Below are 14,152 nucleotides of genomic sequence, written 5' to 3'. Positions count from 1 at the left end.
CGGGGCACCGAGGACCCCAAACCACAGACCCCGCGAGCCAGCTGCACTGTGGCCTGGAGGCCAACAGGAGGCGCAGCGCCAGGCAGACCAGCAGCCGAGGCCTGAGTCTCCTACCTGGTCCTCCCGGGTCATCCAGAGGTCAGCCCAGGTGGAGGAGGAGCTCAAGGAATTCAATATTTTCCCCTTAGAGGGACTGAGCAGCAGTTGCTAGGTTTCAACTGATTCAGACCTTTCCCTTGTTTTCCTGCTGAAGAGCAGGTGGAGGTTGGGAGAAAACCCCGGTGAGGAAGAGACAGAATAAAACTGCGTCTCCTCCGCACGTTTCAGTTGAGTTAAACTCGGAGGTCAAGGCTTCAATGGAAGACGCCCCCATCCGAGCCCGCGCGCGCGCGCGGCGGTCCTCGCACTCACGTGGCGGGCGGCGTCGCGGTCGGCTCCGCGCAGCAGCATCACACGTACCACCTCGCTGTGGCCCATCTGCGACGCGATCCACAGCGGCGCCGTGCCGTCCTGCGGGGAGAGGACACAGCATCCACGGGATGGCGGGTTACGCCCCAGGGAGGGCTCCCAACGGCCCACGACGAGGGTGATTCTGACCCACGTACGTAGGCTGGCATTGGGCAGTGCCCGGACTACTTGGGTAAGTGCCAGTATTCAGATCTTGGCTTATAAAAGCCATTGCACGGCAGGACCTTTCACGGCCGAGTGTGCTGCGGGGCTCCAGGGAACACGCGTGGGAAGCGGCTGTGTTGCAGGCATACCAAGCAGAACCAAATTCGACAAACCCGGGAACAGGCCAGCCTGTCCTTATGTTGCCCAGACTCTACCTGTTTGCTCTACGGGTGGGTTCACACAACACACCCTGCTTCGTGGGGCCCCCTCATTCCTACAGGAGAGGGGGCGACTTCCTCTGAGGCCGGTCTGAGGGTCAGAAAGCTAAAGACATTGCTCCCACTCTGCTCTTGTGTCCAGAATCCCTCCAAGCCATGTCATTCTCAGGGACCATAATTTTATGCAGGATGTGATACTGCGTCTTCTGGGGGCTGCCGCACAGTGCCCAGCTACAGCAGATTGATAGTTTTGGTAAAGCCTGCTGTGTATTATGTGCCCAGTGACCCTTTTTCTGTGCACACTGAGCCATGAAGCTGAGGTATGTTGCTCCAGAGAAGAAGAGGTGAAACATCCAGGGGACAGGGAAGGAGTTGACAGCAAGGAGGGTGGTTCCTGCTGGACAGAAAGGAAACTAGAAAACCCTTCTAGTGCAGGAGGGAGGCACTAGAGAGGAATGGGGGAGGCAGGGTCATGAGTGTCTATGTTTTCCTCCTGCTCTGGGTTGAATCTGGGTTGGGTAAGCTAGGGTGCTAGAAACACCCAGATAAATTATAGTGAATTCCAGATAGGAAAGGATTTTCTCCTGTTCTTGGAATGAAACCCAGGAACACTGCAAGCCCCCTAAGGAGCTCTGCGCTCGGCCGGTGCCTCACAGGTAGAAGAGAAACGGCCGTGGGAGCCGTCTGGACCCATGTTGGACACGCTCCCAATACCCCAGGCCCACATCCCCCCAGGAGTCCCTGCCTGCCTGCCTGAAGGAAATCAGAAGTGCTGGCTGAACAGTGGCCTGGAGTAAGCCTGGGTTGGGGAGATAAGGCCACGGGACGTCAGGGACGTAGATGACGGCAGGGCCCACATATGGTGGACCAGCTGCGCCTTCGGGGACCAATGCAGGATGCTCAGGGACCAGGGAGGCTGACAAGCCAGCACAAGGAGCAGACACGAGCATCCCCATCCCAACTCCAATGCCAGGGTGATAGTCTGACCTCTGAGAACTTGGGTCACCTGGAGAGAAGGTCAGGAAGAGGGAGAACCCAGAACTGATTAACCTTAACCTCAAACGCAATTAAGGTAATGGGACCCAAAGAGACTGCCTTAGTCATGTAAGACTGAATTATTCATCAGTGGGACTGTGGGCTGAAGAGCAAGATGATTCAGGTACAGAAGCTAAAGTTTCACTTTCTGCTGGAGGATATCATTTCAGCTCCAGTGTACCACCTGCCGCAGGAGCAGGGTCACTGCCCACTGCTGTCCTCGCAAAGGGACAGAGGACCAAGACCTTTGAGTGGGGTGATGGCAAATCAGGAGCCTAGAAGGATCTGGGGGAAATCCAGCTGGCTACAGCCCAAGGGCTGTGGGCAGGGCCCTGGGAGACCGGACAGAGGGTCTGGGCTCCACAAAGGATTTTCCTGGGCTCAGATGCGGATGCACTTTCCCCTTCTGCCCGCTCTGGGTTCATCTGTTCTTTGTCATCGCCGCCAGAGGGCAGGCAAGGAAAGGCAACCAGCAGGCTGTTCCCCGTGCTTTCCAAGGGTTTGGTTGTTTTTAAATTCTATTAATTGACACTACTATGTGGGAAAGTGCTGAGAGGTGCTATATCAGCAACAACTATTATATTATAACAGTAATGTTTCTATATTTTATCAAATGTTATCACCTTAATTGCAATAGTCATAGTAGGTGGAAAAAAAAGTCACCACTTCCTGGTTGTGAGACCTTAGGGAAATCCCTCTGAGCCTCATCGTCCCCTTCTGCAAAAACATTAGCCCCCCAGAGATACTTGTGAAGGAGAAAACATACAGAAATGTGCTAAGCACAAGGAGTGGCCAACAGATGCTTAGAAAATGGATCTCAATATTATTTATCATGAAAAACAGTAAGTAATTTAATTTGTACTTTTGTCTACAAAGCATTCCATGTGCTTTATTTAATTTGATTCTCCCAGTTACCCTGTGAGATAACTGATAGAGCAGGTAGGAACGATTGGGAAAATGAGATTTGGGAGAAACCTGTGTATTTCCTTACTGGTGCTTACTTCTCCAAAGCTGATTTTTGAACCCAGGAAGTTGAATGTGAATTAGAGAACTCTTGTCAGATCCAATTACTTATCAGTTGATTATCTAGTTTGTGAAGAGGACAGGTTTTCCTCTTCCGTACACCTCAATTTCTGCCTTGTCATATATTTTCCTTCTATTACAATAGTCAGCTTCTTCATTGTGAAGATGGCTTCATAATAAAAATGAGGGCAATTCAGTCGATTTAGCTTCTTTTTTGTAGAGCTTTGGAGAGAATCGGAGTAGGAAAAACGTCTGAAAATATTTATGTAAGTTTTAAAATACTTCTTGACAAAAATATACAGTTTCAAAGTATATTAAATCAAAGAAATTGTCATGAAGTAGAAGTTACAATCTCAGCTGCACTTTTTTTTTTTTAAAGAAATAGAACACTTTGCTTGAAGAAGATGGGATTCACTGGGGTTATGACAGCTGTTGTTTACTATTTGTGTGCATGACAAGCGGAAAAAAATTTATTTTGCATACCAAGTGGTACACTGGCTCCATGTAAGAAAGGAATGATAAGGAGGGCTGGTTAAAGACTGAATGAGCTGATGAGGTAGTAATGAGTTCCCCACGCCAGGAGAGGCCTGACAGTGGCTGATTCCCAATCAGCTTCTAGTGCCTGATGGATGGTTAAATAGGGGACTTTTGCAGTTCCTTCCAGCTCTGTTATTCCCTCATTCCATTTGAGATAATATTTTCAAGTCTCCTCTAATATATTTTTATAGCGAGGTCACAGCATGAGATGGAGTATATGATGTGACTTGTATTAGAGACTAAATTTTTTTGGTCTTATTTAGGCTCCTAAAGATGATTTAGAAAAAAGAATTAAAACCATAAAGCCATTCTCTCCCATGGCAATAAGTGTATTAAGTGGCACTAACTCTTTGCTTCTACTGCCTTTCGGTACCTATACTTAGGCTACTTCACCTGCAGGCTTGAGCCAGACAGCAAGTGCTGGGGACCAATTCTATTCTAAGTTGGGGGTTCAAGAGATTATAAGGAACCTCATCAGTAACACAGGGGGGTTCAATAGGGAGACACCTTTGCTACCAGCCCTGGAGCCCATTTCTCAGTACTGGGTCCCTCTATTCTGTGTCCCTGGTCCAGCAAATGAATCTGTAAAAGATGTTACTAGATGCCTGCATTGCCCACACCCTGACCCATTCTCCCAGCCACAAGTGATCAGACTGAGGATGGGCAGGCCAGCCAGTCCACTGTGGCCTGGAGGGCAGGGATGAGCTGCGACAGTGACATGGCTACGCCAAGAGTCTGGGAGTCTGAGCTGCAAACTTGGGGACCGCATACAAGATACGTAGGCAGAGGAAGCTGATCAAAATGAAAAGGAGTAGGGAGAGAGAAAGAGAGGAAAGAAGGGACTTTGAGATGACAGACAACTTGGCTTACGAGGGAAAGAGAGCAGCCTTGATTTCTGATGGGTTCTCTATTCCAGGAAGGCCTGGACGGAATAGAAATGATAATAACATACCTAACATTTACTAGGTACTCGGTTTTTACTGGCCACTGCATGAAGAGTTTTGCAGGGATTATTTATTTTTTAAATTCTCACAGTATTCCTGTAGCGAAGGTACCATCATTATCATGGTTTTACAGATGAAAAAAATGAGATTCAGGGAGACAAAGCGATTTGTTCAAGGTCATACAGTTCATGAGCAAAACTGGGACTGTGTTTCATTTTCTTATCCATATCCCTGTAACTACCAAGTTGCTCACTTCCCCCATCTGCAGTCCCAGCCCCAAGATGTGGCTCTGGCTTCCTAGCTGGCTCTTAGAATCCTCCTGTCCTGCTCAGGAGCCCGGGCCCTGTATCGGAGCCTTGTTCCAGTTCCCAGGCACTGATCACCATGCCCTGCAGCCTTCCAGGCCTTATGGGCACTCTGCCCAGGCCACAGGGTGTCCTGTGGCGGTCAACGTGGCTTTTCTGAGAGTAGAGGGCATGCAAGCAGCAGGGCCTCCCTACTGTGGTCTGCTCCCTTCTCGGAACCCTCAGGACACTGCACCCATCTGCTGACTCTATGTTGCCCGTTGCCCACCACTGGGTTCCCCTCCAAGCTTACAACCTGGGAGAAAGGATACTGTCTGGGTCCCAGCATCTCTGCATACAAGTCCAAACCAAGGCTTCTGATAGAGAAGGCATTTTATAAGATGGCGTTTCGGTCAGGCTTCAAAGAAATGCTGATTAGCATATTAAGAGGACTAGACAGAGATGAGTGATGACTGGCCAACCTCAGCCCCAGGTAAACAGAGCCCGACCTTCGCCACTCTATAAAAGCATCACGTTAATGGGCTGCGTGAGTTGAGTTGGAAAAAGTATATGTCAAAGCATTTTGTTGGTAGGAAAACAGACTAACTAGCCATCTCAGCTAGTGATTAAAAAGGTTTGAGTCACATCAACTCCACTTGGTGAGGACACATAGAAAGAACTGAAAATGAGGTTTTAAATGACTGTGGATTTCAATTATGTCTGTGACTCTTGACCTCTTTATTCAGGACAGCTTAGAAGGGAAAATTTTCAAGTTTCAAAACAGTAATTTAGTCTTTCCAGGGATAAAAAATTAAAAAGAAAGAAAGAAAAAAAAAGAAATTAGTCATTCCAAAATCTGCCTATGGCTTGCTTTATGCATAGGATTCCTTCTACAAGAGTACTAAGAAGGTTTTCAGTTAGTTCTTCAGTGATAGAATTACAAGGAAAAGTCATCTCTACTACCGTTCAGGTTCCCTGAAGCTCAGATCAAATGTTAGCTGAATAATTTCAATGCAGCTTCATTCACATCCTGGCACAGTGTACCATAAAATGTCAGGACTCCTTGGAATGGTGAAGCAAAAATTAGAAATCAGATTTATCTAAAAATATTAAGAAATTAAACCAGGCAAATATCCTTGTCCTTATTTTGTAAATCCAAGAATTTTCTGACAGTGATTCAATGTGGCAGCTGAGATTTCAGAATAAAACGTTGGCTTCCAAATGTCCTACCTATATAACCGTCTACCACGTACAGGCCATTTTAATGGAAACTTTTAATTAGACTTTTTTTTTTAACCTCTTCATAACTTGTGACAAAGTCAGCTGGGGTTGATAGCACTTTTGCTGTATTTCTGACACTTCTTGTTTTCTTGGAATGGAATTAAATATGCAAAGTTTACTCTTTTACAGAAGACAGAACTTGGACTAGTCTGACCTAGCTAGATCACCTTTAACTATAAGCTTGTGGTAGTAAAAAGATTATGGTGTGAGGGTACAAAGGGGTTACTGGCACTCTATGAAAAGGAAAAATTTCATCACTTTTCCCCCTTAAAGCAATTCGTATTTTATAAAACACCTCTCCCTAAATAACACCTCTCCCTAAATAACAATCTTTTCAGATCTGGACACTCACAATTCCAAACAGCTGCATTAGATGTAGTTGTTGGAAGGGCATGTCACTTGCTCCTTGACCTAAGGGTGGGCTCCTCCCGTTCCCAGGCTGGGTCGCCCACTTTGCCCAGGTTATCCTCACTCCTGAGGGATGAAATACAGCTGCGGCGTGTTGTGGCTACCACGGCACTGACGGCTCACTCTTTTTTTTTTTTTGCGGTACGCGGGCCTCTCACTGCTGTGGCCTCTCCCGTTGCGGAGCACAGGCTCCGGACGCGCAGGCGCAGCGGCCATGGCTCACGGGCCCAGCCGCTCCGCGGCATGTGGGATCTTCCTGGACCGGGGCACGAACCCGTGTCCCCTGCATCGGCAGGCGGACTCTCAACCACTGCGCCACCAGGGAAGCCCTGATGGCTTACGCTTCAACTTCTTGGCTTTAATGCCATTACACTACTCAATTTAGGGTTAAATGGACATAATTCAGGCAACATTTGAAATATGATCTCTTACGTCAACTTGGTTTTTTACAAACAGTACCTTAGGCATACAAATAATGCATCTTTACAACCAGAGTTTTTGAAGTGCCAGATGTACAGAGAGACTCGACCATCTCGATAATCTCTCGTTTCTAAATTCGCAGTGGTACCCTCAATAATGGCCTCCAAATCAAACTTAAGCAATCTAAAATAAATTCCTTTCATTAATTTTCAAAAATGAAGACTCTGATTCAGAATCAATCAATGATTTCGAAATAAGAAGGACCAAAAAGAAAATCCTAAATTCCAATTCCCAAATGTCAACATTGGAAGGTATGGAAGTGCTATTTTTTTCTAAAAGCATCCTTTCCCAGGAGTATTACTGGGGCCATCCAAACCTAAGAACATCTTTAAAATTCTAAAATTATGATCTTATATTCATAGCAGTGTCTGTCACATGACAAGTGCTCAAGAAATACAGAGTGAACATTGAATAAAACAATTATCAAAATTTGGGAACTTGAAGATATTATCAGGATCATTTTGTCCAGCCTTCTAATTTTCAGATAAAGTAACAGAGGTCCAGAGAGGTTCATTTACTTGTTCAAAACCACACAGCTAGTTAGTGGCAGAGTTGGATCTAAAACTCAGGATTCCTGACCTCCAATCCACTTTGCCCAAAGGCTCTTTCTTTTCTCACGTTCCTTATGCACTTGGATTTCTAAAGTCTGAAGAAGCCTGTGGCCAAGAGCTCAGGCCGACCTTAAGGTTCCTATAGCTATTCACTAACGAGAATACAGGTCTTCCCATATCAGGCCACATGACAGTGGGAATCTGCCTGCATGTCATTTACTGGTAAGTTATCAGCTTGGCTTTTCCCTAGAAAACTACCTTTAAAGTACTGTTACCTTAATCTGAAACGTTTCGTTAAAAACAAATGGATTAGTGCAGAAATAGTTATGAGAGGCTAATTATAATACCTTACATTTGGATGGTTCTTTACCATTTATAAATGTGGCCTGTATTACCTTGTAGTCCTGTTCCTTTAAGTATCAGTTAATTGATTTGCCAGATAACAACTTCTTTTGGTAAATGAAGTCTCAGTGGTGTTGTAATGGTGAGAGATGAAGGTGCAGAACCCAGTAATGATTCCAAGAACATGGACTCCTCTTTGGCTCAGCACAAGAAGTGGTGGGTAAGAGATAAGGCAGCATATCAACAGAGAGACTGAGCAAGGGCAAGGCTGCCTGACCCGCCTCTACTTACCTACGTTCCAGGCTAGCCTACTCTCCTGACCCCAGTACAGCCATCATTTATTTGAACAGGAGGTGGCAGAGTATGTACTTGTCCTCAGACGCCAAACATCCTGAATAGTGGTGTCGGCCTGATTTCATAGGCTTTCGGGTGAGCCCAAGGCAAAGAACAGGGAAAACCCTAATCAAAGATGAACTTTTACCCAGAGGCAAAAGGGTTTAGAGACGCCCAGTGTTGACTGGTTATCTTAGGCACGTGCTGCCGCAGGACCGCAGGCCCGCCCCGCCTACCGCCCCATGCGCACGCGCAAACATTACCTGCCTCGGCTGGTTGACCTTCGCTCCTGAGGACAACAGTAATCGAATCACATCCAAATAACCACCTTGGGCAGCTAAGAAGAGTGCGGTGGCTCCATCCTGACAGATAGCAAATTGAAAGTGTTAACAAGTCATCTTTCACATTTATTATAAAAGAAATTAGATTTTTATTTCCTCCCCTCCCCCCCTTTTTAACATGTGTGGCGTTTTCTTCATTGAAGAACCATTCTAAAACATCACACTAAGTCAGGCTGAAAGGTAAAGTTTAAAATAGACAGTTGTATAAGGATGAGTTACGACATATGTAATGACTGTTCACTCTATAAAATCTTGGTCATACAGCTTATGGTACATCTAGCTGGAAAACTCAGGTTTTCCAAATAATCATCATTTTCCTCTGTCTGCATAGGTTTCTCATTAGCTGCCTTCTGCTTTTGTTGCATGATCTCAGAGTCCACCCTCTTGTATTTAGATTTAAAAAACATACACATTTAATACAATTTTCCATTGCAGTCCTTTTGTCACTGAGAGCTTAAGTGTTCATTAAAAAACAAAAAAAAAATCTGTTAATAGAAAACAAAAAAGAAATCCCTCAAATCTATTTTCTGTGCTCTAATGAATTGGGAAAGAAAAGTATCCTTTTAATTAGATATTCCCTACTCCTTTCTCTTTCGTGCTCCCTTATCCATGTTCTCCCAACATGCAGTTCCTCTAAGCTTTAAAACACAAGATGCTTCCAGAATACCCACCCTGGTAAGAATGTCCATGAATTCTCTCCATGCCAGCCCGGCAGACGCCAACAATACCTATACACACAACTAAGCAGTCGTGCATAAAAAGCCCAAAGCAAGTGCTTGTTTCCAATTTTCTTTAGTTTTCTTTTTAACTGGGCCTGTACATCTTTTGGGTGTTTCTTTTATCTTGAAGACGTATCATTGGTTAATTTCAGCAAGTACATCGGTCAGTCGAGAGCACACCTCCTGTCCAGGTGCTTACTTCACACAGGCAGCATTCACAGGACAGAGTGAGCCTCATTACTTTCAGACCTAAGTGGAAAACTACTTAACCCAGCTAATTACCACCCCTCACAGTCAGGAACATTAACCACAGGATCAAAGTACCTTCCCTACAAGTCCAACCAGGCAGAGGGTGCTGAATTTCCAGTGGGGGTCAGCTGAGCTGCCAGACTGCCCTCAACGCAATCATTAAAAAAGTAATCAGCCTGTACAGATTCTTTCTTTGTTTTTGGCCGTGCCACTCAGCATGTGGGATCCTAGTTCCCTGACCAGGGATCAAACCCGCACCCCTGCAGTGGAAGCTCGGAGTCTTAACCACTGGACCGCCAGGGAAGTCTCAGCCTGTACAGATTTTTAAGCAAATGTTTGATATGGGGATACAATTTTCAGCTGTTCCTTACTGTGTTGCCACAGAAAGTCTTCCCTGCCCTTAGCAGCTGATAACTCTTAGGAATTTTCCAAAACGGATCTCCATGCATTGGATTTTTTTTTTTACTGTGCGTCACACATTTCTGTTCCTAGAAGTTTTCAAGAATCATTGACACTCCCTGCCCCCTGCCCTGTATTTCAACTGTTTTTAATGGAAACATTTATATTTGGACTGTTTAGGTAAGGGTAAAAGTCAATACAAAATGGAAGTTCTGGTGCATGAAATTTCTAGGTTACCTTATAACAGAGAGGAATTTACCATGGGAATGGGATCTCCCCAAGCTCTACATTTCTAACATTAAGTGTTGCTTCAAGGAGCCTTATGGAAGAATGTTATCTAACAGTACAAAATCTATACCCACAGTCAATTTGGATTGCTGACTATTAATGGTAATGCTATGAAAACAATAACCCATTTTCCTTTTCCAAAGACAGGGGCTCTTCCTATTCAACCTGCACATACATATACTCATACACACTCTCAGATACAACTTCACTATATACAGTTGAAGAAATACAGAGCTGCAGACCCCTGTTTCTCAGATGTGGCCACATGTCAGAACCACCTGTTGCCCAAGCTGCCCTCAGAGACTCCAGTTTAGTTGGTCAGGGGTGGGCCCAGGAAGCGGAATTTTTTTTAATGCTCCCTGGTTCTAATGGACAGCCAGAGTTGAGAATCATTCCTTCAGACCACAATCAAGTAGTTTAGTCACTGAACCAGGAATGCTACAGGTTCACAGAGTGGTAACAGATCTTGAAGTGCAAAGCCTAAGGCTAGTTTCTATGGAAAGAGGCTGGTGATTTGTCAGAGGTATCTGTGCAAACTCTGGAAAGGGTGTTCAAATGGAAAAGTTCACACCTACACATCTCATTACATGTCTATGAAAGTATAGCACCCCTGGGCATAGGGCTCATGTCTAGTGGTACAATAGCCTAAAATATGGTTCCTAGACAAATGGAAGCAGGAATTCTTCCACTCTTCACCATGAGACTGTCAAGTCACTTTATCTCCCCATATTTTATTTTTTCCTCCAAAACAAGAATAACATTTGCCATAAATTCTACGGAATTAGAGTGACCATTAAAAATGCTTGGGTAATGTGCTAATTGCCAATTAGCGGCAAACAGACCCACACTGGCAGTGAATGCCTTTCAGGGTCAATGGCGTGCATGTATTTCAGAGGTCTTCATTCACCCATCCTCACTTCTCTTCCAAATAACTTGATTTCTCCTTTTTTGTGTTCTTCCTTCCAAATAACTCTACAACAGGAGGACTTGTGTTGGTTTTCAGCAAGTCCATACACTGGGCTTGTCGTGTTACAAATAAGTATGTATCACATTATTTTTGAAGCTCTTAATTACATAGGTACATGAAATATATCATATGTGCAAGAGATTTAAAAGGCAGAGCAAAGATGGGTAAATAAGATTATGGGTTTCTACATAGAAAAAGCTCACCTGGTTAACTCTATCTTTTTCCTTTGATGTCTCAGACGTCACTTCTTTTTTTTTTTTTTTTTAACCCATATTCAAACTGTTCTTTATTCTGCCTAACATGCATTGATACAATTGTAAGCTGAAGGTCACCAAGGAATATTTTATTGGTTCTTCTGTTCTTTTTAGATCCATGAGATGATCAGACAAGAAATTCTGGAGCAAGTCCTCAACAGGGTTGTTACCAGAGGATCCTCCCCCATCACTCATTTCATAGGTATTGAACTTTGGAAGGGTGGATAAAGTTGTCAGGAACATTTTTATTTAAATGTCATAATGCTTTTGGTCCTGGGAAAAAAAATTTAATGATACAGTAGATTGACATCTTTAATGACATCTTTGATTATGATGCCAGTAAAACAGAAATGCATTTATATTGTCTATGGTTGTCAAGAAGGAAAGGAGCGTATAACTAATGAGTGAAACTTCTATCTTACGTCAACTTTCTCCTTTGTTTTAATACTTCTCAGGTGAGTGCTGTCCTTCTACTATCACTCATTGACCTCCCATTCTCTTAACCCTTGGCATTCTGACTTCAGTACTGGTCTCTTTGGTGACCTCTGAGTGTTCTGCTCTTTTAATACATATATCCTAATGCCTAAATCCACGGGTCGTATCTTAATCACCAACTTTCTTAACTTCTCTATCATTCTACACTGTTTACAACTCCCCTGAAGTTCTCTGATAACTGTAATACTTTGCATCAGATGCCACTTCTGGCATCGGAATTTAGACTGCGATGCTATGTGTGATAAGGGAGTGAGCAAGTGTCCCCCAAGAGCCCCCTTGAAACACACTCACATAAAGTTGGTCATGGATGTTGGCTCCGTGCTTCAGCAAGGTCTCCACCACCTTCATGTGCCCATACTGACTGGCGGCCAGAAGGGCAGTGCCCCCGTCCTGTGGTCATGAGAAGTATAAACGCGTTAGAAACAGTGAGAGCACAAATCTTACGAGCAGATGCTCTTCACATGGTGAGAACTTTGGAAAAGAATTTCCCATACATAATAACAAACTCACTTTTCCTCTTTTATCTCTTTTACTTTTTCTTTATAATCATGACAGAGTTCATCTTAAGGGCATCATTATGTTGTATACTGGGGTGGCTTGCTTGAGATATATTACAGCTATTTGCTAAGTTATTATAATTAATTTAGAAATTTCTCATGTCAAACGCAGAATCATCTCTTTGCCTCTCAATAAAGGAAACAGAACAGGAAGTCTGTACCAATCAGTTGTGTCTTGGAATCACCAGAATCATCTCCTGTGGTCTCACCAGAGACCCAACTGACAAACATTGGCTTCTCCCCGTGGGTCCACCCAGTTGTAGGTCTCTGAGATTAAGGTGTTTTTAGGGAGTAGCCCTCTTGGGCCCCTGCCTTCATGGGACAAGATCTGCATGCACTGAAAGCGGGGATAACTGCAGCCTATTCCATGTGCTTCTCACTCTCACTCTTCTCACTCTTCTCACTCTCACTCTCCTTTGAACACGTGCCTATTTGTCCAGACCTCTTTTAAAACGTGGGCGCTAGGACTCAACAGAGCACTGCAAAGTAGATGTGGCCTGATGGGACATTCCTTGGTTCCATCTCCTCTACTTTTATCTCTGTGCCTAAATTAGAATTAGCTTTTAAGCCAACCACACCAAATACTGACTCACTGAGTTTGTGGTCAACTGAAACCCCTTTTTTTTTTTTTTTTGGCTGCATTGGGTCTTCATTGCTGCGTGTGGGCTTTCTCCAGTTGCGGGGAGTGGGGCTACTCTGCATTGCAGTGCACGGGCTTCTCATTGCGGTGGCTTCTCTTGTTGTGGAGCACAGGCTCTAGGCACACAGGCTTCAGTAGTTGCGGCACACGGGCTCAGTACTTGTGGCTCGTGGGCTCTAGAGCGCAGGCTCAGTAGTTGTGGCTCACGGGCTTAGTTGCTCCGCGGCATGTGGGATCTTCCTGGACCAGGGCTCGAACCCGTGTCCCCTGCATTGGCAGGCGGATTCTTAACCACTGTGCCACCAGGGAAGTCCGTGAAGCCCTTAATGGTTTTTCTCAGGTGCTGGGCTGAGGCTTTCTTTTCCCATCTAGGATTGTTGTGTTGTTTCTTTGGCTCTGTGAATGGGTATGTGGACATTTGAGCCAACTGTAAACAATCGAAGAACGTGGAATCTGGTTCTAAAATACAAGTCATAGATATAAGATAGGGTGGTTTCTAAATCTGGGCATAGAGTGTTTATTCAAAATGGCAACCCTCGCAGCCGCACCCTCAGATTCAGTAGGTCTGGAGCGAGGCCCAGAAAGAGGCATTTGACCAGCCATGTGAGGTGACCGAGAGGTGCCGGAGGCAGGTGGGCCTCCCTTGGAGAAACACTGCTGCACATGGTCGCGCATTCACAGGCAGGCAGGGTGCTGGGGGATGCACATGGCTGAGTAAGGCTGCAGCAAGGGCCCGGCTGTGTGGTGGGAAGAGCTGCACTTTGAAGGGTGGGGAATGGAGGAGAGAGACTGGAGGGCTGAGGCTGGTGGGGGTGGTGGAGGTGGAGGCGGGCGGGCATTAAGAAGTTGCTGATTAAGCTATTAGCAGCAACGAGCACCAACGTTTCCAAGTTTTGTTGTGTCAATCTTCCCAGCTTTTTGCCTAATGGGTTTAGAGAACAGATAAAACATGATGATTGTCATAGAAGAGCTGATACATTTTATTTTAAAAAACACATTTTTGGAGATGTAGGTTCAATTACAATGAGAACAGTTGACACAAAGTCAGTTTGGTAGGTTCAATTACAATGAGAACAGTTGACACAAAGTCAGTTTGGTTTTTCTTTCTTTCTTTTTTTTTTTTGCCGTACGCGGGCCTCTCACTGTTGTGGCCTCTCTTGTTGTGGAGCACAGGCTCCGGACGCGCAGGCTCAGC

General features: G+C 45.0%; 1 protein-coding gene across 1 annotated transcript in view; it reads right to left on the bottom strand.

Moving 5' to 3' along the window:
- The window catches only part of ANKRD29 (ankyrin repeat domain 29), a gene marked incomplete at its 3' end in the record, with an annotated part of 42,188 nt that overhangs the window by 8,597 nt on the left and 19,439 nt on the right, over nt 1-14,152 (bottom strand). The window contains 3 exon segments of the mRNA XM_079941791.1: nt 412-510; nt 8,312-8,410; nt 12,052-12,150. Of these exon segments, the coding sequence (XP_079797917.1) occupies nt 412-510; nt 8,312-8,410; nt 12,052-12,150 (297 nt within the window).

Source organism: Stenella coeruleoalba (genome assembly GCF_951394435.1).
Source record: "Stenella coeruleoalba genome assembly, chromosome: 14".
In the NCBI taxonomy this organism is placed as follows: domain Eukaryota; kingdom Metazoa; phylum Chordata; class Mammalia; order Artiodactyla; family Delphinidae; genus Stenella; species Stenella coeruleoalba.
The sequence above is the reverse complement of the archived record's forward strand: the minus strand, read 5'-3'. Positions and strand labels throughout refer to the sequence as shown.